At 39.8% G+C, this 27,207-nt stretch overlaps 1 protein-coding gene across 1 annotated transcript in view; it reads right to left on the bottom strand.

Moving 5' to 3' along the window:
• Window positions 1-1,606: 1,606 nt before the first annotated feature.
• LOC125453039 (cullin-5) overlaps window positions 1,607-27,207 on the bottom strand; it is a 112,173-nt gene continuing 86,572 nt past the window's right edge. The window contains exons 15-20 of the mRNA XM_048532088.1: window positions 23,591-23,714; window positions 23,159-23,334; window positions 17,558-17,719; window positions 13,952-14,070; window positions 8,453-8,576; window positions 1,607-6,363 (exon numbers count right to left, since the gene is read on the bottom strand). Of these exons, the coding sequence (XP_048388045.1) occupies window positions 6,169-6,363; window positions 8,453-8,576; window positions 13,952-14,070; window positions 17,558-17,719; window positions 23,159-23,334; window positions 23,591-23,714 (900 nt within the window). The 3' untranslated portion in view covers window positions 1,607-6,168. The remainder of the gene's footprint in view (window positions 6,364-8,452; window positions 8,577-13,951; window positions 14,071-17,557; window positions 17,720-23,158; window positions 23,335-23,590; window positions 23,715-27,207) is intronic.

Below are 27,207 nucleotides of genomic sequence, written 5' to 3'. Positions count from 1 at the left end.
AAGAGAAAAAACTTAAGATGTCATCAAATGAGATGAGGAAAGGAAATGGAACTGGGGGACCCGAACAACTGTGAGAAACAACCTTGAAAACACTTCTTCATACCCTGGTCCCTATAATGGCTCCATTCCATTCACAGTATCTCTGTCACATATGTTCTGATAACGTCACTTGCCAGAGTTGCTTCTAACATTTTTTTCATCCCTCAATGGAGGACTTATTCCCCCGGTGTCTGACAGAAATCTCAGCCATGTCGGAGTCAAATCCTGCACTTCTGCACTCACCCTTTTCCCTTCCTCCCAGAACAATAACAGGATTCCTGCTGCCCTCAGATCCTTTAGCACAAGCCTCCAGCATTGATGTCACCTTCACGAGGGTGCCTTCACAAAACATACCTTTCCCTCCCTTGTCAGCATTTAGACGAGGGCCCTTGACACCCTAATCCACTTCTCCATCTCTCCTAACACTTCCTCACATTTTATCCCCATACAATGCAAAATTTCCCTTTTACCTCTTCCTTTTTCACTGTCAAGGCCATAAACACACTAACCCTATTGCAGGTGAAGCAACAGTTTACAACTACTTCTTTCCAATCTACTCTATTGTATTCACTGCTCACAGTGCAGTTCCCTCTACACTGATGAGTCCAAACACAGACTGGATGACCACTTTGTGGTCACCTCCACTCTGTCCATAGGAATGACAAGGTTCAAGATGTTTTCCATTTCAATACACCATCTTGCTCTCATCCTAACTTCTCCATCCTCAGCATGCTATGCTACTCCAACAAAGCCCAACATAAGCTAGAAGAAAAACACTTTATTTTCTACTTCAGACTTTACAGCCTTCAAGACTCAATGTTGAGGTCAACAGCTTCACAGCATGGACATTGTAACCTATTTTGATTACAACCTTTACCGTCACATGTTTTGTCACATTTGTTTCCGCAAAACTGGCGTACTTTCTTCTGTTTACACCTATCATTAACAACCAAATCCTTCCACCACTGTTAGCACTTCCCTTGTCATTTGCTGGAGACATTCTCACCATTTGTTGCACTCACTTTTATTCTTCCCTTGTCAACAACCAAAACTATAATTTTCCAAGCCCCTTTAGTTCCAAAGAAGTCATACTGGATTCGAAACATGAACTCTTTCTGTCTCTGCACATGGTGCCCAACTGGCCGAGTTTTTCCAGCATTTCCCGTTTTTAATGATGTTCTGGAGACATGAATTCCATTTTAACTGAGAGAGATGGTGAAACTTGAATTGAATGGAGATCTGGAATAAAAAGCTGGCCAAATGGCAACCATGTGACCATCACTGGTTGTAATAAAACCCCATTTGGTTCACTAATGTCCTTCTGGGAATGAAATCTGCCACCCTCACCTGGTTTGACCTACACATGATTCCAGACTCACAACAATGTGGCTGACTCTTAACCGCCCTTTGGGCAATGAGGAATGGGCAATAAATGTTGACGGTGACAGTTGCACTCACATCCCATGAATGAATAAAAGCAGTTTTGCAAGTAAAATAGAAAATCAAACTTTTAAGGATACGGTATTCAATGAAGTTTAGAAAAAAGTATTTTAATTTGTAACTGCACTATAGTGTCTGACTTAATTACATAACCGATTATATAAAACGCACATGGAGGTTTTATATTGCACTTTTATTTTGCTGGAAAATAAATTATGCAACTTAAAAAATAAAAATTCAAAAAATAATGTAGTACATCAAAATAGTTTGATCAGGCTATGTAGAAACTGCAACCATTCAAAAATTGTACAGCATCATAACCTTGGTATGTAGTGGCACACATTCAACTTGTAAATATTAATTGTAGATAAAGTAAAACCTTTCAATTCAACTTTGCGCAACACTCCAGGCTTTACTTAGTGTATATTACAGGAAAGCTTCCAAGTCTTCAACATTTTACAATGATATGTAAAAATGCAACAGCTTATGTATAATTAGGGTAACAAATGTTCACAATTTATTGATAACCTCAACACACAGCTCCACATGAAAAATCATCCGTGCAATTCCAAGTTTCTTGAGTATTTGTGTACAATAAATTTGCAAAAACGAGTAAAGAAATCTTATTCTCAATATAATGAAAAAACTTAGCTATAAGTTTTCATTGTATTTTTTGAAATTTTAAAAAGATAGTTACTAGGATAGTACAAATAAATTAATCCAAACACAGAATTTGAATATTTTAACTAGTTATTGAGTAACTTGTATTTAAGAAATTACAAGCTGTCTTGAACTTTACTTGGGGAAAGTATGTTGAATTACACTCACTGAGACTGTAGGGAGCAAAAGAAAGGTCAGAGTAGATCTCAGATCCTTTCAAAAAGAATATTAAAATTAACAATTCTGTGGACACAGTAATGGAAGACTTCAAACGTAATTTTAATATCTACTACTATTAGATTGCAGTTTGATAAAACAATTTTTATTAAGTCTCACAATTCTAAATTGTTGACTAATTCCATATAAAAAGATGATTCTTATTCCATTTGAATAGTAATAATTCTAGTATTTCCCATATTTTCTCTACCAGGCAGTGTTACAAGATCCAGATACATATCTTTATTCAATGAAGTGAAACTGTGTGCAGATACACAGTGCATGCTATTTCTGGGGTTTTCGTAAAGCATGCAATTTGTTTTGTTTATAGTAACTTACTCTGTATTAAATCACAATAATCTGGTCACATAATCAAGATTAAGTCTGCTTTTTCTTTAAAATAATTATTCAGGACCTCTTCCCAGATCATTGTGATTAGATTCAGACACTGATTTCTCTGCATTTGGTATGTGGTTGGCATTGAACAAGTGAATTGGCACTTGAATATTTTTCCAAATTCTCATCTAGCAACAGTACCAAATGCTGGATCTAGTAAAATGTTGTATATCCCTTTCTCCTTCTTCACTGCAGTTATGCATATTTTCTTTCTTTCGTTGCTTAGTGCATTCAAGGAATTGGACATATTTCAAACTGCAAATTCATGATCCTCATGCTCATTTACTGGATGCACATAATGCATTTGAAATGAAATAATACTCCCATTTTAGGGAAAGAATGTGTAGATACTAAAAAAACTCTAACCTGAAAGCAAGGTGTTTAAGTTTTATCACCCCACAAATATTAGGGGTTAAGGTTTGCAGGAAGAAAATGAAAATAACTCACCAAAAGCCCTTTTACGCATGCATGCTACATGTACAATCAGTGCCCTGCACAAGCTGCAATTTCAAGTTAGAGAATAATTATACCCCTTCACTTTGCTCCCCTCCTAAAGTTATGGACTCTTTGCTGCTGTATTTCAATATATGTTAGTTGCCCTTCAATGTCCGACTCAACTGCCTATCATTCATATCTGAACTTAACCATGTTGAGGTCAGATGCTACATGTCATCTAATTAATGCATACTTTCAGGAGTAACCAGGTAACAGTCTTGAGCAGGAATTCAAATTTATATTCTTCTCATCTTAGGGGAGCTATAGCCTACTGTTATCCTGACTGAGTTAGCTAACTCGTCATTATCCAGCAACAGAATCTTTCATAGTCTATATCTCTATGCAACTAACTAGGTAAGTTCACTAAGATACTGGATGACAGAACTTAATTCTAAATGACATTTAAAATGTGTTTTGGGCCAAGTCTTTCAATTTATCAAAATTTATCTGAAATCAAAACATGTCACTCTGAGCTTCCATCTTTCTAGAGGGGGTGGGAAGTAACTGAAAGGCACAGGATTTAAATATGAACAGCCTCACATTGAATAAATATTTATTCAGTTTCACTCAATGAGTTTGACAATTTTCCCCAATTTCCAGAACATACAGTACCATGAATTCCAAGCAACCTATTGCCATATTAACTAGAGACAATCTCTGAAACACTGCAGTCTCCGCCCTTCCTATTACATCTGACCCAAATTTCTGACATCAGCATTAGCCGCAGTTGGAGCGCATTAGGCATTACATACTAAATTTATCTAATGTAGCTCCTCAGAGAGGACCTTGCAAAACAGTCTATCTTGCCTTTTCCCATAATGTTAAATGTGTCAAAACATACCCTAAAGAGAAAGGGCAAGTTGAAGTGCAAGCACCACATGGGATTCCAACGAAAATCTCTATAATGATAGTAAACATTGCCAGTTAATTGAATAAAACTGCAATATATCAGTATGTTTGGAGCCACATATAGAAATGTTGGGCAAGATATTTTCAGATAGTAAATAAAGCTGACATAGTCCCAGAGGGCCACAGGGCTGCTCTTTCATTACAGAAATAACTAGTGGCAAGTTTCACCTGAAGGAAACGACACCTGAGGCCAGGGCTGAGGCTGGGAAGGTAGAACCTTCATGGTAACCTCAGGCAGTATGGGAAATTGAACCCATTCTGTTGTCATCACTCTGCACTGCAAACCAGCTAACTGAACTAACCAATCCCCAGTGTGAAATAAGAATGATAAATGTCACTGGGGCATTGAAGATTTAAAAAGAAAATGTTTTAGAATATTGCATGCATACATGCAAGGGTTGTTGCCAAAATATTTTCAATTAGAGGAGACAACATTCTGAGAAAGGAGAGTTCAATTTTGTAGGAGCTAGTGGAAAGCACTGGATCACTTACTCAAAGTAGTCAACCAATCTTAGGTTTTCAGTTGTTTCAGAAGCACACTAAGTCCCAATGACAGTTGTATGTACCCGTTAGCGTATGCACAAACAGCTTCCATCGTAAAAGCAGATACACTTTCATTCTGTTACTATTCCTCTTCTGCCCAACTTTTCACCTAGAACTAAAAGGCAGCAAAAAAAAATAGGGTACAGACAGGTTACAGATATCTCCAATAAAATCAGCAGTTGATAGGACTATATCTGACAGGTAAAATGGATTATAGGTTTTCCATCAAATTTCCTCTCCTACTTCTGAAAGCATCAATTCTCAGCAGGATACAGTTCCACAAAAGCTGGCAGCAGCACTCTTCTTCAACCAAATAGTTATCTTCATGTGTTGCAAAACTGTATCAGGCAATTTGACTTATCAACCACAGTACTTTTTCCAGATGGAATTGCTGGGTAAAGTCAAGAACAGAAGCCCTGCCTCATGTCCTGAGTTCAAGGAGCTATTGTAATTTTGCAAAACTGTAATTTTACATTTTATCACTTAAACTGAAAGAAATTTAATTTCATACAAGTGGTTATTTGGAACTAAATTTTTAGCTCTCAGAAAAATGCAAGATGGCAGGCCAATTATAGCAATTAACACCATTGTGGAGGGAACCTAGTAGCACAGCACGATAACAAACCTGGTACTCCATTGTCAGTAAAGCCTGGTACAACGATGATTGATTCTTTCACTCAGTAGGCCTTTAAGGAACTTCCAAACAATAATTTTTCTATCCTTCATACACTTCCCCATGCTTGTTGCAACCTTCTCTAACTTGAGGTGCTCCTTTGGGATGGCAGAAAGAGAAAAATGGGTTCCAACTAATGACTGGCCTGAGTGACCGGATCAAATGGCAAACACAATCTCCGAATACACGCTGCAACCAGTTAATTAAAATAGTATTAGAATTACTCAATATGGGCAACTCCTTCTAACAGTAAGATGTGAGCCAAGCCCAACAATGAGCCAACAAAGCCAGAGTAATATCAAACTTTCACGTGTGCAACAGGTTACAAAAATCATAGTAGGCCAGTCTGTACTAAATGACAGCACCTGGTATTTTCAGAAAAGTGAAGCTGCTGCTCTTAACACTATTTTGTAATATAAAATGACTCAAGTATTTTCCCCAGTGCATGAAATTTTAAAGTCCTATATTCACTGGTATAAGTGTGTCTGGAAAAAAAATATATTTAACTCTGGTACAGAACAAGTGAAAATAGGGCCAAAGAAAGCATAGCAGGTTCTGATGAATTCAGTACTCCCACAAAATAGCATGCTGTCGAAAGTGAACTACACAAAGGCAGATAAATGCTAAGTGGATGAAATTGGTAAATATTATTCATCTGTTGTACAGTAAGGCAGGGACTTAATAATGCAACTGAATAAATCTTTGAATTGTAGTCACTCTTCAGCTACCTCTTTCAAAGTCTGCAAAGACAAAATAGGATTCTTTCCAATCTCTGGCATTGTTCTCTTACACAGTCACTATGCCATATAAATGAAAGTGTTTATGTCCGACTCATCCCTTCTAATATATTTGTGCTCTATCAGCCATTCAATTTGTTCTTTGATCATTTTTTTCTGTGGCAAAAACATATTTTTCAGTATTTCTACAAGTTCTGTCTGGAGTTGAGCATTTGTGATTTTTTTCCGCATCTTCATAATTTGTATGATCGCTTCCTAGAAAGGTAAACAGAAGGAATCAAAATTTCAAACTGCAAATCAATTTACAGAATAACTTCTGATATGTTATGTTTATATTTAAAAGTGGAAATATTCAACTTCCTTCAGAATCAAAGCAAAGCTTTCTTTTTGACATAAAAAGTTTAAAGAAAAACTCATCAATAAATCTCAATCTAAAACTAATTTGTTACTTGAAGGAAGAGGAAAACCCTATAGAATTGGACAGTGGCCAAATATTGAAGCTTGCTTTTCCCAGATATTTCAACAATTTTTTGACAACCATTAGACTGCAAATTTTTGCAACATACAGGACACATTCTGAAGCTGCTCATTCCCTCATGTTTAACAAGCACCAAGGTCCCCTGGACAGCCACTTCTTTGCAACAGCATTTTGGTAACCAGAATATGGTTCTTAACCCAATGCTTGTGTGATGATGCCAAACTGGCAGGAAACTCGAGCAGAGAATGATACCAAGAGGCTTCAACAGGAATTAGATAAACGCATGTGCTAGAACATAGCAGACGGAATATGACGCAAGTATAAAATTACTCCCTTTTGTAGGAAGAAAAAGGTAGAATATTTCTTAAATGGTGAGGGGGTTGGGAAGAGCGAGCCTCAGAGCGACCTAGGTATCCTTGTTCGTAAGTCAATAAAAGTTAGCATGCAGGTACTGCAACAATTAGAAAGGCAAATGATATGTTGGCTTTCATCACAGGTCAATTTGAATACAGGAGTAAAGACGTCTTGCTGCAATTGCATAGGACCTTGGTGAGACCTTACCTCAACTATGCTATATATTTTTAGTCTCCTTACTAAAGCAAGGATACATTTGACAGAGGGAGAGCAGTCAGGGTTCACTAGATTAATCCTGGGTGTTATAGGATTGTTTGTTTGAGGATAATGGGTCTGCTTACTCCAGATTTAGAAGAATAAGGGATGACCTCATTAAAACATACTAACTTCTTAAAGAGCATAATTGGACAGATGGAGATGATTTCCCAAGCTGGTTAATCTAAAACCAGTGACATAGTCTCAGGATAAGGGGTAGTCTATTTAAGGCAGAGGAGGAGGAATTTCTTTTCTCACAGTGGTGAATCTTTGGAATTCTTTACCACAGAGAACTGTGAAAGCTAAATCAGTGAACACATTCAAGACAGAAATTGAGAGGGTTGTGGTGATGAATAACATCGAGGGTTATGGAGATAGTGTGGGATAGTAACTTTGATGTGCATGATCAACCATTATGTAAATCTGTCTACCCCACTTCCTGGCATAGTGCAATAATGGAACAGGCAGTTCTAAGACCTCGTTCAAATTGTCATCTTTTATACTTGAATCCTGAAAGGGAATATTGCTAAGTTATTGAATCACCAGAAACGTTATAGCCATCTTTCTGAATTCATCCAAAACACATTCCCCCCCAAATACACGTTCCCAGGCCACTTACACCTCTTAGACCCTGATCCAACACCTCTGGGACCTGATCCACCCTCTCAACAGCTCCAGACTCGATATGACACATCCCCACCCCAAAACATGCTGGACTAACATTCTCCCTCAGCTGTGTAGCCAATGAAATCTCCATCCAAACTGACTGGCATGCTGATGCACAGGTTCCATTTCTGGAAGCTGCTGGACATCTGCGCACCAGCTCGAAAGTTTAGAGGGAATGGTGAATGGGTCCCCACTCCTCCTCTACTCAACCTGGGAGCTGACCCCCTTCGCTCATCTTGAAGACTAACTGCCTACCCTGCCTGCAACCTAAACCCACACTTTCCTTATGTTCTTACTATTTGACAGCAACTGACTATTGCAAAAAAGGGCATTGGTTTTCCTTCTTCTAATAGTTCTGCTCTACAAGTAAGTCTCTTCATTTCTGAAAGATCCCTGATCAGAATTTCCTGTTAGAAATGCAATCTCGCTTTGCTACTCATTGTAAAATCAGGTGCAACGTATACTGCTAATGGACAAAGCAAACCAGTCTGAATGTAAAGGCATAAAATTATCCTATATATTTCAAAATATTAATGTTAATCGTAACATGTTATTTTTAGAAATTTATACTCTTTACACACTAAACTCTACCTGTGTGCGTAAAATTCTCAGCTGGACTATTCCTTCATTTTCTTCTTCTCTCATTCTTTCTGTAGTTAGCTGTAATCTTCCAATTAAATTAATTTTCCCCCTCTTCTGAACTTTGCTGTTCTTGCTGGAAGAAAGACATGTGTGCTAGTGAATATTGTCACAATATAAAATACAGACAGCTCATTTTTAAATCTTAAATTAATTGAAAAGCCTCGGACTCGGGTTTGAAAGGGAAGAGTTAAAAAATGAACACTTTAAAATGGCTGCCAAAATGATCAGTTCTGAAAGCAGACAGCTCAAAAGGAATTTACAAAGTTCTATCAAAATAACATGAGTAAAACTATCTATCACACATTGAAAAGGCTAATGCAAAGGTATTATCTAAACATTGAAATTCAACATTTCGAACGTATAGCTCACAACATGATCTTCAAAATCTCTGGGAACGAGACTTCTTGACGAGAGGTATTGCTGAAATACAGACTTAAATCTAAAACTCATTTTGCAAAGAAGAGAACTGAAACCTTCCTACCCATATTAATGATAACAGGGGAACTCTGACAATAGACAATTGAAACTTTGACTAAAAAAAATGGAATGACCCCATGGGGGCCAACAGCCACAGACACCAAAATCTCCTTCCTATTAAAAGCCATGACTATAAGCTGGTCTTTATCTGCTGCAAAAGTCAGGAAAATCTGGAAATGTTGCTGAGAAGAGTGCACTGTAGAACATAAAAGCAAGTGGTATGGTAAGTTCTGCAAAAATGATTAGCCCCAAGAAAATAAACTATAAAGAGATCTTAAAATGTGGAAATATATACTTACACAAGTACATCTAAGAAAACTGTACATTTAGTTCCACCTCCACACACTGTGTACTTTGGTGTGTGTGTGTGCACGTGTTGCAGAATTTAGGATGGATTTTTATTTGAAAAACATTTATATCTTATTTTAATGAGTGAATATCAATTAATTACTTAATTTTGATTAACACAAGGTTTGTCTGGCTTGGCTTTTTTCTAGCTTTAGTGCATGTTCAAGTATGCATTGCACTGGGAATAAAATGCATATCTGTTTAAAAATTCAGAGTTATACCAACTTCATAGAGAAAATTATATATGTGCCCAGATTTGGTCTTAGTAAGACAATGTGTTTGTGTAGGAGAGGGGAGACTACGGTTTCTCACATTTTGTCTCAAGTGTTATAAACAAGTATCGTAGAAAATTAGTTGCATCTGCCAAGGATTCCTGAATTCAGCTTTTGCCAACACTTGACACAATAATAAATACATCATGTTTTCAATTCTTAGAAGTAGTGAAAACATACAGTTAATCAAACACCAAGCTTCATGGAAACTCAAGGCCTCACAATTGGAAGCATACTGTTTCCTCCTAAACTGCAAGGTAGTTCCCCTCCACACTCAAGCTTTGTCAGGCCTAGCTTGACCTGTTGCTCAAATATCAGAAACACCTCACTGTTCCATAATACTGAGGTTGACTGGACACTTTTCAGGATGGAAAGGGCACCCTTGGGCCTATTCATGAGTTTGCGATATTCAGTGAACAATGATTTGATTGGGTAGCCATATCCGACAGAGCACCTGGATTCCCATGATTTAGTGAGGTGGCACAGATGTCTGTGTCTTCTTTAAGTAGCCCATTAGGGAATAAGCAAACGAAGATTCACAAATACATGGACGTGGCACTGCGATCAATATTTGGTATTTGCAAAGGTAGAGGCACTGGGAATGTATAAAATGCACTCAGAAGTGTTTATGTCAATTGACTATTTATGGACAGAGTGAGAGCACAGAAACAGGCCCTATGGCTTAACTCTTCCATGCTGACCATGTTGCCATACTAAAACTAGTCCCACTTGTCTGCAGAGATAATGGGAACTGCAGATGCTGGAGAATCCAAGATAATAAAGTGTGAAGCTGGATGAACACAGCAGGCCAAGCAGCATCTCAGGAGCACAAAAGCTGACGTTTCGGGTCTAGACCCTTCATCAGAGAGGGGGATGGGGTGAGGGTTCTGGAATAAATAGAGAGGGGGGGAGGCGGACCAAAGATGGAGAGAAAAGAAGATAGGTGGAGAGGACAGTATAGGTGAGGAGGTAGGGAGGGGATAGGTCAGTCCAGGGAAGACGGACAGGTCAAGGAGGTGGGATGAGGTTAGTAGGTAGGAGATGGAGGTGCGGCTTGGGGTGGGAGGAAGGGATGGGTGAGAGGAAGAACAGGTTAGGGAGGCAGAGACAGGCTGGGCTGGTTTTGGGATGCAGTGGGGGGAGGGGATGAGCTGGGCTGGTTGTATGATGCAGTGGGGGGAGGGGAAGAACTGGGCTGGTTTTGGGATGTGGTGGGGGAAGGGGAGATTTTGAAGCTGGTGAAGTCCACATTGATACATTGGGCTGCAGGGTTCCCAAGTGGAGTATGAGTTGCTGTTCCTGCAACCTTTGGCTGCCATCATTGTGGCACTGCAGGAGGCCCATGATGGACATGTCATCTAAAGAATGGGAGGGGGAGTTGAAATGGTTAGCGACTGGGAGGTGCAGTTGCTTATTGTGAACCGAGCGGAGGTATTCTGCAAAGCGGTCCCCAAGCCTCCGCTTGGTTTCCCCAATGTAGAGGAAGCCACACTGGGTACAGTGGATACAGTATACCACATTGGCAGATGTGCAGGTGAGCCTCTGCTTAATATGGAAAGTCATCTTGGGGCATGGGATAGGGGTGAGGGAGGAGGTGTGGGAGCAAGTGTAGCACCTCCTGCGGTTGCAGAGGAAGGTGCCGGGTGTGGTGGGGTTGGAGGGCAGTGTGGAGCGAAGGGAGTCATGGAGAGAGTGGTCTCTCCGGAAAGCAGACAAGGGTGGGGATGGAAAAATGTCTTGGGTGGTGGGGTCGGATTGTAGATGGCAGAAGTGTCGGAGGATGATGCATTGTATCCGGAGGTTGGTGGGGTGGTGTGTGAGAATGAGGGGGATCCTCTTTGGGCGGTTGTGGCGGGGGCGGGGTGTGAGGGATGTGTTGCGGGAAACGCGGGAGACGCAGTCAAGGGCGTTCTCGACCACTGTGGGGGGAAAGTTGCGGGCCTTGAAGAACTTGGACATCTGGGATGTGCAGGAGTGGAATGCCTCATCCTGGGAGCAGATGCGGCGGAGGCGGAGGAATTGGGAATAGGGGATGGAATTTTTGCAGGAGAGTGAGTGGGAGGAGGTCCGCCTCCCCCTCTCTCCCTATTTATTCCAGAACCCTCACCCCATCCCCCTCTCTGATGAAGGGTCTAGGCCCGAAACGTCAGCTTTTGTGCTCCTGAGATACTGCTTGGCCTGCTGTGTTCATCCAGCTTCCCATTTGTCTGCATTTGACCCATATTCCTTCAAACCTTTACTATTCATATACTTATCTAAATGTTGTAACTGTACCGGCATCCACCACTTCCTCTGGCAGTTCATTCCATGTACCAAACACTAAAAACGGTTGCCCATTATGTCCTTTCTAAAACTTTCTCCTCTCACCATAGAAGTATGCCCCCTAGTTTTGAACTCACTCACTGCAGGGAAAAGAACCTTGCTATTCACCTTATCTAAGCCCCTTGTGATTTTATAAACCTCTATTCCAGTTCTTGTTGAGTAAAACAGTCACAGTTAAAATAGCGTACAGAGAATATAAGGCATTGAATATAATAGCAAGGAGGTAATGGTGAGCTGTTTAAAGCATTAGTTAGGCCACAACGGATGTACCATTTGCAGTTCTGGTCACCACACGTGGGCTGGAGTGAATCAGCTGAGGGAATAGATAGGCTTCGTTTGTTTCCTTTAGAGCACAGGAGCCGTGGTGAGGGGTTGCCTAATTGGGGCACACAAAATCATGAGGGGGCACAGATAGAATTTCCTCCATCTATTCTTTCCCCTTTAATAACCGTGGACCCAGTTGTAAGATAAGAAGCAGGAAGTTTATAGGGGATTTAAGGAAAATTTATTTCACCCATAGGCTGGTTGTTATCAGGAACTGACTGCTTTAAAGGGTGGTAGAGGCAGGAACTCGTGTGATATTTAAGAAGCATTTAGATGAACATTTGAAATGTGATAGTGCACAAGACTATGAGATATGTGCTGGAAAGTGGGGCTAGAACAGATAAATGCTTGTTGAGTGGCATGGTCACAAGTGGGCCAAAGGGTCTTTTCTGTGCTGTAAAAAAAACTGACTCTGAGATCACTTATGTGCACCTTGGGCAACCTGGCTGCTACACAGATTACACTACTGTAGACACCACCAGGCTGTATATTACTCTGAAACAAGTCTAACATGTTTTCTAATTTCTTTTCGAGCAAGGCTGCATGGTTACACTTAGTGGTTGGTCCAATGGAAATGAATTAAAGAAATGGCACACATTTTGGCAACACAGTTGCGCTTACTGAGGTTCCTTGCCAGGCTTGCTGGTGTAAATATTGGTGTGGACCTTGAGGCATTGCAATACCACCAGGCATTCACACTGCATATGAAAATCAGACATGTCATTGGCCATTCCTTGACATTCATGCAGTAATCAACAACGTAGAATTTGAAGGACTCCGGCATCTTATTGGGCACTGACTTGAGGTGGGACAGCTGGGAATAGAGTTCAAAATCAGCAATAAATAGAAAACTCTTTGTTCAATGATACTATAAATATCTTTAAGAGCCCTCATCTCTTCTGACGGCCCTCGTGTCTACAGGCTGAATAATTTCTTACCATTGGTGATTTGCATCTGCACGTACGTTGTTAACCAGACTGACCTTCACTTCGCCTTTTAACGTATTTCCACATTTATTTTAGTGAATCACTTCAACTTCCTTCCTACAAAATATTCAAAGCCACCTTTTGACTTAATTTGCTTCAGAATGTTCATGAATTATGATGGTAGTTGCTAATACTCCCTATGTATTTAGCCTCAGTACACATGCACCAACATTATGTGTTTTTATTTTATTGGCTCATGGGTTTTGCGCATTGCTGGCAAGACCACCATTTACTGCCTTTAAACATATCCCAAGTCTGTGCAGATTATCATTGAATAAATGCCCCAACAACAAATCTGTTTAAATTACTCCTTAATTTTCTTTTCCTCTTGCTCTCTTCCAAGATAGAAATACAAACAGCATATGGCTGAAATCAAGTTAATTCCCGGGGAGCCACGTTAATTGTCATACATTCATAAAGTTGGACTGACAACCCTTTGCCTGAAAGGACAATATAGCTTGTGTTTTGCATTGGCTTTTCTGGTTACAAATCCTTGAAGTCTGAAATGATTAATAATTTTATATTTCATCTCATTGTGGATCCAACAGAAAACCTTCAGTACTCAAATTAACTTCTGATAGCTGTAAGACAGCAAATGAGAAACTAAATACAGGATGAAATGAAAAAAATTCAGCTGATTTGAAAATTGAAGTTAAAGGAAATTACAGTTCTAATTTAAAAAAAACACATACTTGAAAAACACTTCTTTTAATACTTACATTAAAGAAAAGTCCTGGTTTACTGAGAAAAGAGTGCCTTCTGTAAAATCTTTGGGTGAGCTGACCTGAGGTTCATGGAGTAAAACCTGACGTTTCAGTTTTGGAAAAGCTACAAGTGACTTTTGAGACAAAAACAAAGGTAGTAAGATTAATGGTCTCTTAACTAATGAATATGATGACAAAAGTAAACTTGCATTTATTTAGCACCCAGTTCTATGAGGTAAAAACATGTACAGTCAAAGATGTGACTATTTTTAAACAGAGGCTTCTATAGGTGCAGAGAGTTTTAAGGAGAGAGTACCAAAGCAAGGGCACCAATATATTTAAAGGTAGTGAAGGTGAAGACATACAAGGGATATCAATTAGATGACACTGAAACTGGGGAAAACGCAGTCATAGGACAGGCAAGGCACAGACTTTGATTTCAATATAAAACAAAAAACTGAAAGAAAATAGCAATTACTCAGCACCTGTGAAGGGAGATGGAAGACAAGGGTATGTGACCCATCAAAATCTGTTTTTTCTCCTTACAAATACTAAATCATTCTGTTGCACATTTCCAACACCTTCCATTTTTATTTCAGATATCTAGCATATGAAGAGCTTCCATTTCATTTTACTTTTTGAATTCAATATGTTGGGGTTGGAAAAACGTAATTACCAGAGGAGTAAGACTTATTATTAGACGATAAAGCTGTGCTGTGTACGATTTAGAACAATATAATTTGAGGGTATTAGGGCACAGAGCTGCAGGATGATTTTGGTTAGCTGGAACTCAAAAAGTTCTGGATCATCTACAATTATGTAAAATAACTAGACATCAGTGTTGGCTATGATGTCAAAGTAGGCAGAGGAGAAGCTGAACTAGTTGTCGACAGCTAATACATGGATACGAGGTCTAGTGGAACAGAGGCCCAGGTTCAAGTCCCAACTGCTCCAGAACTGCTACACCAATTTCACACAGGTTGGTTAAAATAACTAATCACAGACAATGACTTCATGCTTATAAATGCTGTCACTGAAACACAGCCTTTAGCTAGGAAGAGGAATAGAGCTTGAAATGAAAGCATGATATAGAAACTGGAAATCTGAAAAATAAACAGAAAATGCTGGCACTATTTCAGTACTGCAGACAGCATCTATGGAGATGGAAAAAGAAATAACAATTCAGGTTAATGACCTTTCATCAGAATGCAGTCTAAAAAAAATGCAAGTCAAGCTTACAGTTGTCTAACAATATACACAGCAATGAAGACAGAGAACTCAAATAAAATTATCTTTGTAATCTGTAATATCACTCACTTCCTCCCACCTAATGCCAAAACCGTTATCAACATGTTTGTTTCCTTCAGAATACCATGCTTTCATGGCCAGCTTCTGATCTACCATCAAGTTAGCAAACCAAAAACTTTATTGCCTGTTCACTATACCACACAACAAGTCAGGTTCACCATCATACATTCTGCTAATGCTCACAAAGTGGTTTCCAGATTGTCAACGATTCAATTTAGTGTTTAAATTCCAGAAGTGGACACAGTATCATTTAAAAAAAATGTTAAAAGAGAGGGCAGCTATTTGGCCCTTTGGTCCGTGCCACAGTATGCAACAGCAACTCACTTACCTTCATTACTCCAATATTTCCTTGAAACCCAGCAAACGTTTCTCTCAAGACAATTAATCATTTCTCTTTTGAAGGTATTGATTGAATCTACTTCCACTTCTTGTGCATAAAGAGTTTGATGCATTTGATTCTTGATCCTTTAGTCACTGGGAACAAGACTGACCCCATCTACTTTGTACACATACATATGATTTTGAATATCGTCATCAAATCACTTCTCAACCTTCTTAATCTATCAAAATAACTGAAATTGCTCATCTCTCAAACCATTCATGCAAACTTTTATTGCATCCTCCACATCCTCTCTAAAGCAAAGTGGCCAGAATTGAACAATACTCTACAACTGAGATTGAAACAGTGTTTCATACAAGTTTATTATAACTTCCTTTCTTTCGCATTTTATTCCCTCATTTATAAATCCTGTCATTCCATATACTTTAGTAACTGCTTTCTCAACCTGCCCTGCCACCTTGAGTAATTTGTACTTATAACTCCAGGTCATCTGCTCCAGAAATACTCAAATCAGGAAGCATCTCTGCTTGATTTATACATTTTGTTTTACATTGCCTCTCCTCACTCTTCCTAACAAAATAAACAATTTCATGCATACCTGCATTAAATTCCATCTGCTACTGATTACCACACACCCTTATCAAACCAATAAAATTCCATACTTTACATTACTGTAACAAAATACTCACGTAATTTAGATAAGCAGTCTTCCTTCAATAAAGCTATGCTGATTTTCCTTAACTAATCTGCATTTATCCAAATTACCATTAATCCTGTCTCCAAATGTTTCTAAAACCTTTCCCAATTCCAGGAGCATGACTGACTTGCAGTTTCTGACTTTATCCTCGCACTCTTATCTACCCAACAGGGTATAACATTTGTAATTCTCCAATCTTCTGGCACCACGAAGATAGGAAGATTATGGCCAATGTCTTTGCTATTTCTACCCTTACTTTCGTCAACATCTTTGTATGCATCTCACTCAATCCTGGTGACATATCAACTTCAAGTACAACCAGCTTTTCTAATGCTTCCTCTTAATTTTTACTTGAACCAATGTGCCCACTTACACTATGGCTTGAGAAGCATCTTGTTCTTTAGTATCAAATGATTTAAAGTTTTCTGCTTGAAGGAGAGGGGCAATGCTAAGGTGTGCAATTACATCACCTTCTAGACGAACAATTGTCCCTACACCTACTTTCGACTATTTATACGCATATAGGTTACTTTTGAATTCCCTCATGTCTATCACCAGTCTCTCCTCTCCCTGCTTCTCATTTATTGGTTTTTCACTTCTCTTCTGAAAATTTAGTCTTATGTAGAATGTCATACATATCGTTTTACTGCTCCATTTTCCTCTCTACCTTTTTTGTCATCGAAGGAGCTCTGAACTTGTTGGGCCTATCTTTCCAGGTCATGTCTAAGCACCTTGACTTTACCTGAACGATCTAAAGGCATTCCTTTATTTCTTTACAGTTTTGTCTGGCAATCCATCTGTCACAGGTCCATTCTCATCCCATTGAGTTTGGCTCTCCTGCAGTTAACTTTTCCCCTAGGTCTCTGTCAGCCCTAAAAATGCAAATTCCCAATCCTTTGACCACATTAGCTTAAGCACTGCCCCTCCTCTCTGTCCCTACCCAAGACAACCCTCTTGTTTCTGTGCTTTTTGGTGTTTTTTGTTTTAACCGACTAGCGTCCATTTTTTAGAATTTTCACCTTAAAACATCCCCGTATCTTTCAAAATCCTTTACCTATACTAACCACTAAAGTATCTGATCACGTTCATTGTCTTCATGTTTCTCTCCATCACATTTTTACAGCATTTTTATAAGGATAGAAAAAGTTTCACAGAAGTCTAAGTTACTGCAGTAATCGAACTTCTATCTTACCTGCACCTTCAAATGTAAAAGGAATCAATGATATTTAGAAGAAAGTAGTGCAAGAGAAAGTAGTTGCTAAAGCAAATAACTTACCCATAATGTCCTTCTGAGTTCTGCATCTGGGAGTTCAGTTGCTAATTTTAGATTTTCAAAACTAATCTTTTCTCTTGGTCTTTGGTTCCAGGCAAACAGTACCGCCAGCTGAAATGTGGTAACCTCTAAATCATACTGGCCAACTTCATTTTTGAAAGTTATCTATTTCGGGGAGGAGTGGGGGGTGAAGATAAGGAAATAATTCTATTATTACACATCAGCAAAAAAGACTGTATTCAGTTTTTTTCATTATATACATGATAAATTGAAATGCTAATAATAAAAATTACAAGGTGCATGACATTGAACAATTTTTGTAATTTTTAAAAACCTTTTATGCAAATTTAGCTTCCTAAGAAAAGTTCATTATATTACTGAGTTGTTTACTGTCAACAATAACCCAACTAGACTGTTGCAACACTAACCATCTACACACTGATTAAAAAATCAGCAACTAATCAAATTGTCCACAAAATGTCAAGGTAGTAAAGGTCAATTGGAAAACTGCCTAGAGGTTGTTTTGATTAATCTTTCCTATTGACTCTTTTGATTGCATCAGGTACAATATTCTTTTAATTTACTCATGAGATGTGGACGTCACTGGCTGGCTAGCATTTATTGCCCATCCCTAGTTGCCCTTGAGAAGCTGGTGATGAGCTGCCTTCTTAAATCACTGTAGTCCACATGCTGTAGGTATATGCCATTAGTGAGGGAATTGTAGGATTCTGACCCAGGGACAGCAAAGGGATGGCAATATATTTCCAAGTCAGAATGGTGAGTGGCTTAGAGGGGGAACTTTATTTATCCTAGGATCCTCTGGGAAGCCAGGGAGGAGATTGCTGAGCCTTTGGCATTGATCTTTAACTCGTCATTGTCTACGGGAATAGTGCCAGAAGACTGGAGGATAGCAAATGTGGTTCCCCTGTTCAAGAAGGGGAGTAGAGACAACCCTGGTAATTATAGACCAGTGATCCTTACTTCAGTTGTTGGTAAAGAGTTGGAAAAGGTTATAAGAGATAGGATTTGGATGTGAGTTTGCTCGCTGAACTGGAAGGTTCATTTTCAGACGTTTCATCACCAGTCTAGGAAACATCATCAGAGTGCCTCCGGTGAAGCGGTGGTGTTATGTCCCGCTTTCTATTTATCTGTTTAGGTTTCCTTGGGTTGGTGATGTCATTTCCTGCGTTGGTGATGTCATTTCCTGTTCTTTTTCTCAGAGGGTGGTAGATGGGCTCCAAATCAATGTGTTTGTTGATGGAGTTCCCGTTGGAATGCAATGCTTCTAGGAAATGACATCACCAACCCAAGGAAACCTAAACAGATAAACAGAAAGCGGGACATAACACCAGCGCTTCACCGGAGGCTCACTGATGATGTTACCTAGAATGGTGATGAAACGTCTGAAAATGAACCTTCCAGCTCAGCGAGCAAACTCGCATCCAGAACCTCAACCTGAGCTACAAATTTTCTCAAAACTCGCTAGATAGGATTTATAATCATCTAGAAAAGAATAATTTGATTAAGGATAGTCAGCACGGTTTTGGGAAGGGTAGGTCGTGCCTCACAAACCTTATTGAGTTCTTTGAGAAGGTCACCAAACAGGTAGATGAGTGTAAACCGGTTGATGTGGTGTATATGGATTTCAGCAAGGCGCTCGATAAGGTTCCCCACAGTAGGCTATTGTACAAAATGCGGAGGAATGGAATTGTGGGAGATATAGCAGTTTGGATCAGAAAGTGGCTTGCTGAAAGAAGACAGAGGGTGGTAGTTGATGGGAAATGTTCATCCTGGAGTCCAGTTACTAGTGGTGTACTGCAAGGGTCGGTGTTGGGTCCACTGCTGTTTGTCATTTGTATAAATGACCTGGATGAGGGCGTAGAAGGATGGGTTAGTAAATTTGCAGACGACACTAAGGTCGGCGGAGTTGTGGATAGTGACGAAGGATGTTGTAGCTTATAGAAAGACATAGGTAAGCTGCAGAGCTGGGCTGAGAGGTGGTAAATGGAGTTTAATGCAGACAAGTGTGAGGTGGTGCACTTTGGTAGGAGTAACCGGAATGCAAAGTACTGGGCTAATGGTAAGATTCTTCGTAGTGTAGATGAGCAGAGAGATCTCAGTGTCCGTGTACACAGATCCTTGAAAGTTGCCACTCAGGTTGACAGGGTTGTTAAGAAGGCATACAGTATTTTAGCTTTTATTAATAGAGGGATCGAGTTCCAGAACCAAGAGGTTATGCTGCAGCTGTACAAAACTCTGGTGCAGCCGTACTTGCAGTATTGCGTACAGTTCTGGTCACCGCATTATAAGAAGGATGTGGAAGCACTGGAAAGGGTGCAGAGGAGATTTACTAGGATGTTGCCTGGTACGGAGGGAAGGTCTTACGAGGAAAGGCTGAGGGACTTGAGGCTGTTTTTGTTAGAGAGAAGAAGTTGAGAGGTGACTTAATTGAGACATATAAGATAATCAGAGGGTTAGATAGGATGGATAGGGAGAGCCTTTTTCCTAGGATGGTGACAGCAAGCACGAGGGGGCATAGCTTTAAATTGAGGGGTGAAAGATATAGGACAGATGTCAGAGGTAGTTTCCTTACTCAAAGAGTAGTAAGGGCTTTGCCTGCAACGGTAGTAGATTCGCCAACTTTAAGTACATTTAAGTCGTCATTGGACAAGCATATGGACGTACATGGAATAGTGTAGGTTAGATGGACTTCAGATTGGTATGACAGGTTGGCACAACACTGAGGGCTGAAGGGCCTGTACTGTGCTGTAATGTTCTCTGTTCTATGAACTTGAAGGTGATGGTTTTCCAACGTATCTGCATCTTTGCCCATCCAGCTGGAAGCAGTTGTGGGTTCACAAGTTGCTACCTAAGGATCTTTGGTGAATTTATGCAGTTCATGTTGCAGATAAAACACATTAGCGGTGGAGGGAGTGACTGTTTGTGGATGTGGTGCTAATCAAGTGGCTGCTTTGTCCTGGATGATGTCAACTTCCTTGAGTACTGTTGGAGCTGCATTCTTCCAGGAAAGTGAGGAGTATTCCATCACACTCCTGACTTATAGATGGTGGTCAGGCTTAGAACAGTTGAGTGGTGAGTTACTGGCAGCAGTAATCCTAGTTTCTGACATGTTGTTGTAGTCTCTGTATTCATACGGCAAGTCCAGTTCAGTTTCTGGCCAATGATAACACCTTGGATATTGACAATGGGCAATTCTGTGATGTTAACACCATTAAATGTCAAGGGGCATGGATTATATTGTCTCCTACTGGAGATGGTCATCGTGCGGCATGAATGTTGCTCAGCATATATCAGCCTAAGCCTGGACATTGTCCAGATCTTGTTGCATTTGAACATGGACTGCTACAGTATCTGAAGTGTCCCAAGTGGGGCTAAACACTCTGCCATCATCAGCAAGTATGACCACCTCTGATCTTATGGTGACTGGAAAATTGTTGAAGCAGCTGAAGATGGTCACTAGTAGTACACAATCCTGAGGAACTCCAGTAGAGATGTCTTGGAGTCGTGACGACTGACCTTCAACAACCACAATCAACTTCCTACGTGCGGAGTATGACACAAACCAGTAGAGTTTGCCTCCTGATACCCATTGATTCCAGTTTTGTGAGGGTTCCTTGATACCATACTCGGTTTAATGCAGCCTTGATGTCAATGACTGTCGCTTTCACCTCATGTCTGGAATTAGTGCTTTTGTCCATCTTTGAACCACGGTTAAATTGAGGTCAGGAGCTGAGCAGCTCAGGCGGAACCCAAACTGGGCATCAGTGAGCAAGATACTGCTAAGCGGGTGCTGCTTGATAGTACTGTTGATGACACCTTCCATCACTTTACTGATGACAGAGTAGACAAACAGGGCTGCAACTGGTCAGGCTGGATTTCTCCTGCATTTTTTATTTAGAGGACAGACCAATGCAATTTTCCACATTGCCAGTTAGATGCTAGCGTTGTTAGCATACCAGAAGAGCTTGACAAGGAGAGTGGCAAACTCTGAAGCATGCCGCAATGCTGTCAGTCTCATAGCTTTTGCAGCACTGTCTCTAACCCCATTTCTTGATAATACGTGTAGTGAATTAAACTGGTTGAGGACTGGCATCTGTGATGCTGGGGACCACTGCATTTGTACATTTGTCAGCTATATCTTTTGCACTGATGTGTTGGGCTCTTCCATTACTAAGGATAGGATATTTGTGGAGTCTTTTCCTCCTCTAGTGAGTTTTCCTTTTACTTGCCTACGATCATTCACAATTAGATTAGATTCCCTACAGTGTGGAAACAAGCCCTTCGGCCCAACAAGTCCACACCGCCCCTTGGAGCATCCCACCCAGACCCATCCTCCTATAACCCACACACCCCTGAATACTACGGGTAATTTAGTATGGCCGATCCACCTAGCCTGCACATCTTTGGACTGTGGGAAGAAACCGGAGCACCTGGAGGAAACCCATGCAGACATGGGGAGAATGTCTATGCGGAGTTTGCACAATCACCCAAGGCTGGAATCGAACCCGGGTCCCTGGCGCTGTGAGGCTGCAGTGCTAACCACTGAACCACTGTGCCGCCCACGAATCGAATGTGGCAGGACTACAAAGCTTAGAATTGATCTGCTGGTTGTGGGATTGTTTAGCTCTGTCACTTTCTGCTTATGCTGTTTGGCACCGGGTAGCCCTATTTAGTAGCTTCACCAGGTTTAGAAACAATTTTACCACTGCTAGCTGTCTTCCAGGGTCTCATATATTTCTGGCAGATACTGACATCATTTGAATCCTAGGAGAACACAACAAAACCTAACGCTGCCAATAAACACTCTCCCAACACATCCCAGAAGGAGCTAATGGCTAACAATCTAACAGCCATATGATCAAAATATAAAGGAGATGGAAGCCCTACGGACTCAATATTGAATTCAATAATTTTAGGGCCTAAACTCTCCCAGGTCCTAGCCCCCTACCCCATACACCAGGCCTTGTTATCACATAGCCTGACATTACACACTACCTCTTGTTAGTTACTAATAGTACCCATTAACAACTATTCACTCTCCCAGCCAGATCATTATCAACTCCTTTGTCTATCCAACTGTTCCTCTCTCTCTTCAGGCTCTAACCTATCGTTTACATTCTACCCCACTCATCCCTTCCTAATTTCTGCATATAAACTGACATTTTCCTAGCTACCATCAGTTCTGTGAAAGGGTCACCAGACCCGAAACATTAACTCTGATTTTTTTCTTCACAATTGCTGCTAGACCTGCTGAGCTTATCCAGCAACTTCAGTTTTTGATTGTCTCAAATATATTTTATTTACATCTATTTAAGACAAGTAGTTTTGCCAAAAAAGTTTAAAACTAGCAAGAGCATTATACCAATTAAAAATATTAGTCCAATTTCAAGCCAAACTTGAACTAGCAATTTTAGATAGCTATTCACAAGCTTATGTATTCCTTTAACTTATTATCAGAATGCAAGTAACATCACTTGCTGACTGGCTCCTCTTTGTAAATATGAAAGTTAAGTTTATCAGGAAACCATGCCAGTCACATCATCCAATGCCTAAAATTAAGATCAAAAGCATTCTGTTACTTACAATTCCATTAGACATGAGGTGATGCCAATGCAGCTTTCTACCACTGTGGTTTTTTTTGTAGAATTCTTCCACCTCGGGGATGAGGTCTTCTAGTTCAGTTGGCAGAGAAACAAATACTTTCTCGGAACTTCGTGACCAGGCACCAGCATTTAAAATCTTGATATTCACAGAATCCGCTAAATAGCATGAACAGTTATAATTTAGTTGGATAGCATTTCTAATAAGCATCTTTCATACTCTCTTAGACTTTCATTTCTAGGAATAATAAATTTTTGATTGTGTTAAATTTAATCTGCAAAGGCACAACCACATTCTTTGAACATATCAGGCACTGATATAGTGTAGCATTAACTTTTTAATTTTAAAAAACAGTACTCATTGGCGACATAATTTTCAAAAGAATGTTCTCTCTCAAAGTTTAAAAGAAAATACCTGGTAAGGCCAACTTATTGTTTTTGTGCATTTCTTTGAAGACCTGGTTCAGGTCCTCAGACACTTTAATGTCCTGGAACATTCTGGCCAACTTGTTCACATAGTCAGCAGGCATGCCTACTTCCTAAAACACACAATTATGCTTTTTTAAAAAAAGTTCTATCTTATAAAAATACACAACAATAATAAATACAATGAAAAAAGATGTATGCACTTTACTAGTCAAATTAAATGTATCAACTTCTTGAATCAGTTTTAAACTATGTAAATCTGAAAATATGATTCAATATATAAAACATGCCCCAATTTGGGAGTACTGGACTTCACAGAATGTTTTAAGCCATTTTTACAATAATTGCATTCTACATTTAAGACAGTTGATGCAAGCTTACAAAATTATGAGGGGCAGGACTGAGTAGACAGGGAGATACTGTTTCCTCTTATAAAAGGATTAATAATGACAGGGCACAGATAAATGGTAATATGCAAATACAGCAAATGTCTGAAAAAAAACCTTTTACACACAGTGAACAGCTAAGGTTTGGAATGCATTGCTTGGAAGTCTGGCACAGACAGTTCAGTTGAAGTATTCAACAAGTCTTCGGGTGATTAAAGAACAAAGAAAAGAACAAAGAAAATTACAGCACAGGAACAGGCCCTTCGGCCCTCCAAGCCTGCGCCGATCGAGACCCTCTGTCTAACCTGTCATCTATTTTCTAACGGTCTGTGTCCATTTGCTCCCCGCTCATCCAAGTACCTGTCCAGATATATCTTAAAAGACAGTAACGTGTCTGTGTCTACCAGCTCCGCTGGCAACGTGTTCCAGGCACCCACCACCCTCTGCGTAAAGAACTTTCCACGCATATCTCCCTTAAACATTCCTCCTCTCACTTTGAACTCATGACCGCTAGTAATTGAGTCCCCCACTCTGGGAAAAAGCTTCTTGCTATCCACCCTGTCTATACCCCTCGTGATTTTGTAGACCTCAATCAGGTCCTCCCTCAATCTCCGTCTTTCTAATGAAAATAATCCTAATCAAATCAACCTCTCTTCACAGCTATCACCCTCCATACCAGGCAACATCCGGGTGAACCTCCTCTGCACCCTCTCCAAAGCATCCACATCCTTTTGGTAATGTGGCGACCAGAACTGTACACAGTACTCTAAATGTGGCTGAACCAAAGTCATATACAGCTGTAACATGACCTGCAAACTCTTGTACTCAATACCCCATCCAATGAAGGAAAGCATGCCGTATGCCTTCTTGACCACCCTATTGACCTGCGTTGCCACCTTCAGGGAACAATGGACCTGAACACCCAGATCTCTCTGTTCATCAATTTTCCCTCGGACTTTTCCATTTACTGCATAGTTCGCCCTTGAATTGGATCTTCCAAAATGCATCACCTCACGTTTGCCCGGATTGAACTCCTCTTGCCATTTATCTGCCCAGCTCTCCAGTCTATCTATATTCTGCTGTAATCTCTGACAGTCCCCTTTACTATCTGCTACTCCACCAAACTTAGTGTCATCTGCAAACTTGCTGATCAGACCACCTACACCTTCCTCCAAATCATTTACGTATATCACAAACAACAGTGGTCCCAACACAGATCCCTGTGGAACACCACTATTCACAGGTCTCCAATTTGAGAAACTCCCTTCTACTACTACTCTCTGTCTCCTGTTGCCGAGCCAGTTTTTTATCCATCTAGCTAGCACTCCCTGGACCCCATGTGACTTCACTTTCTCCATCAGCCTGCCATGGTATATTTAAGCGAAAAGAATATCAAAATTATGGAGAAAAGGCAGAAGGATGGAATCTAAGTCATAATGCTCAGGGAGCCAGCGTAGACACAATGGGCCAAATTATATCCTGCATCGTAATAATCCCATTTATGTACCGCATGCCTCAATGTCTAATCCAATCAAGGCTCACTAATTAAAGTTATCTTATGACATAATAATATTCAGAAAGCATGCTAAAACGTGTATAGTACAGACAAGCAAACTTTGAACATTATAACAGTCAAGGACCAGAAAAAATTATACAGTGCATTAAAATTCATCCCTATTGTACCCCTATTAAAGCCTTCCATTGTATTTTGAGTGTGCCTATTTTGTCCCTTTACTGTGCCAAAGATATTAGTAATAGTTAAGTTATTCTTAACATTAATTTTCAATGCACTTTTCATTTTAGTTCTGACTAATTATTTAGACTTGCTTGGTATATATATTCATATTTATGTAGTTCAGAAAAATGCTCAGTTTGCAATCACTCTCATTAGAATTGTGAGGTTCTTTAATCTTCCAGAATAAGACACCTCTTTCACTTCAGCCTGATTTGTATTGCTTTTAACTATTTTCATACTCTGCTTAGTTACTAACACTCTCAACCAAGAGACAAACCTTCCATCCTATATTAAAGTTCAAAAGTGAAGCCTGGGATTGTGTGGCAAATTAGCTAAAGGAGGAAAAAAATAGGGATTTGTTTATGTGTTTTGGTAGGGTTGGAGGAACAGTACTGAGCCCATGAATTGGTGTTGGCAGCATGAGATAAAAAGCAGGACAAATCCAACCCTGCCAATTACTGCCCAATCAGTCTAATCTCAATCATTAATAAATTGATGGAAGGTGGCATCAATAATGCTTTCAAACAGCAATACCTGCTCAGCAGCATGGTGTTTGGGTTTCACCAAGGCAACTCAGTCCTGACTTCATTATAGCCTTGATTCAAACATTGATGGAAGTGATGAAAGTGCTAAAGGCGCTGTGTTGAAATATCTACCTCTGCTGCTCTTCAGGTTACTTGGCAGGTTTATGTTTAGTTTCAATATCCTAATCAGTATCGTAATTTCTAATTATATCATCTCTCTCTCTGACCTAACATAAAAATCTTCTGTTTTATAGGGTAACCACATTCTCTTTTAATTAATGGTTGAAATTTCCAAGGTTTCAACTTTATTACCCACCAAGGGAGTCCATTTTTTATGAATCACTTATTGCATGTGAAATGATATTTGTCCCAAATTTATTTGCTTAAATGTATATCTTTACCATTCTCTTAATTTGGTTAAAAGTAATCATCATGATTCACTTTCCTGAAATCATTTATCATCTAACATTGAAGGTTGAAAACCTTCAGCAGTCTTTTCTCATAAGTCAAACTTCTTAACATATTAGATCAAGCCTTGTAACTCTGTGTCTTGTGGCTATTCTGCACCTCTTGCTGACACATGATCTATTCAAAAATGGTGGACAGGCTCCAAGCACGCTGCACTCCACCTATTATGGGTTGACCCACAATACCATTAGAAAGGGAATTCCAGGATTTTGACTCAGTGGTAGTGAAGGAATAGCGATATATTTCCAAGTCAGGATGGTGAATGGCTTGCGGGGGGGAGCTTTGTGGTAAACTCATGTATCTGCCAGCAAGAGGTGCAGTTACAAGGCTTGCCCTAATATGTTAAAAAGTTTGAGTTGTGAGTCAAGACTGCAGAAAGCTTTCAACTTTCAATATAAGACGATAAATGATTCCCGGAAAGTGAATCCGGAAGATTACTTTTGAAGAAATTAAGAGAGGGTATAGATATAAATTCAAGCAAATAAATTTGGGA

Source organism: Stegostoma tigrinum, chromosome 6 (assembly GCF_030684315.1).
Source record: "Stegostoma tigrinum isolate sSteTig4 chromosome 6, sSteTig4.hap1, whole genome shotgun sequence".
NCBI lineage: Eukaryota > Metazoa > Chordata > Chondrichthyes > Orectolobiformes > Stegostomatidae > Stegostoma > Stegostoma tigrinum.
This window is presented reverse-complemented; position numbering and strand designations above follow the sequence as displayed.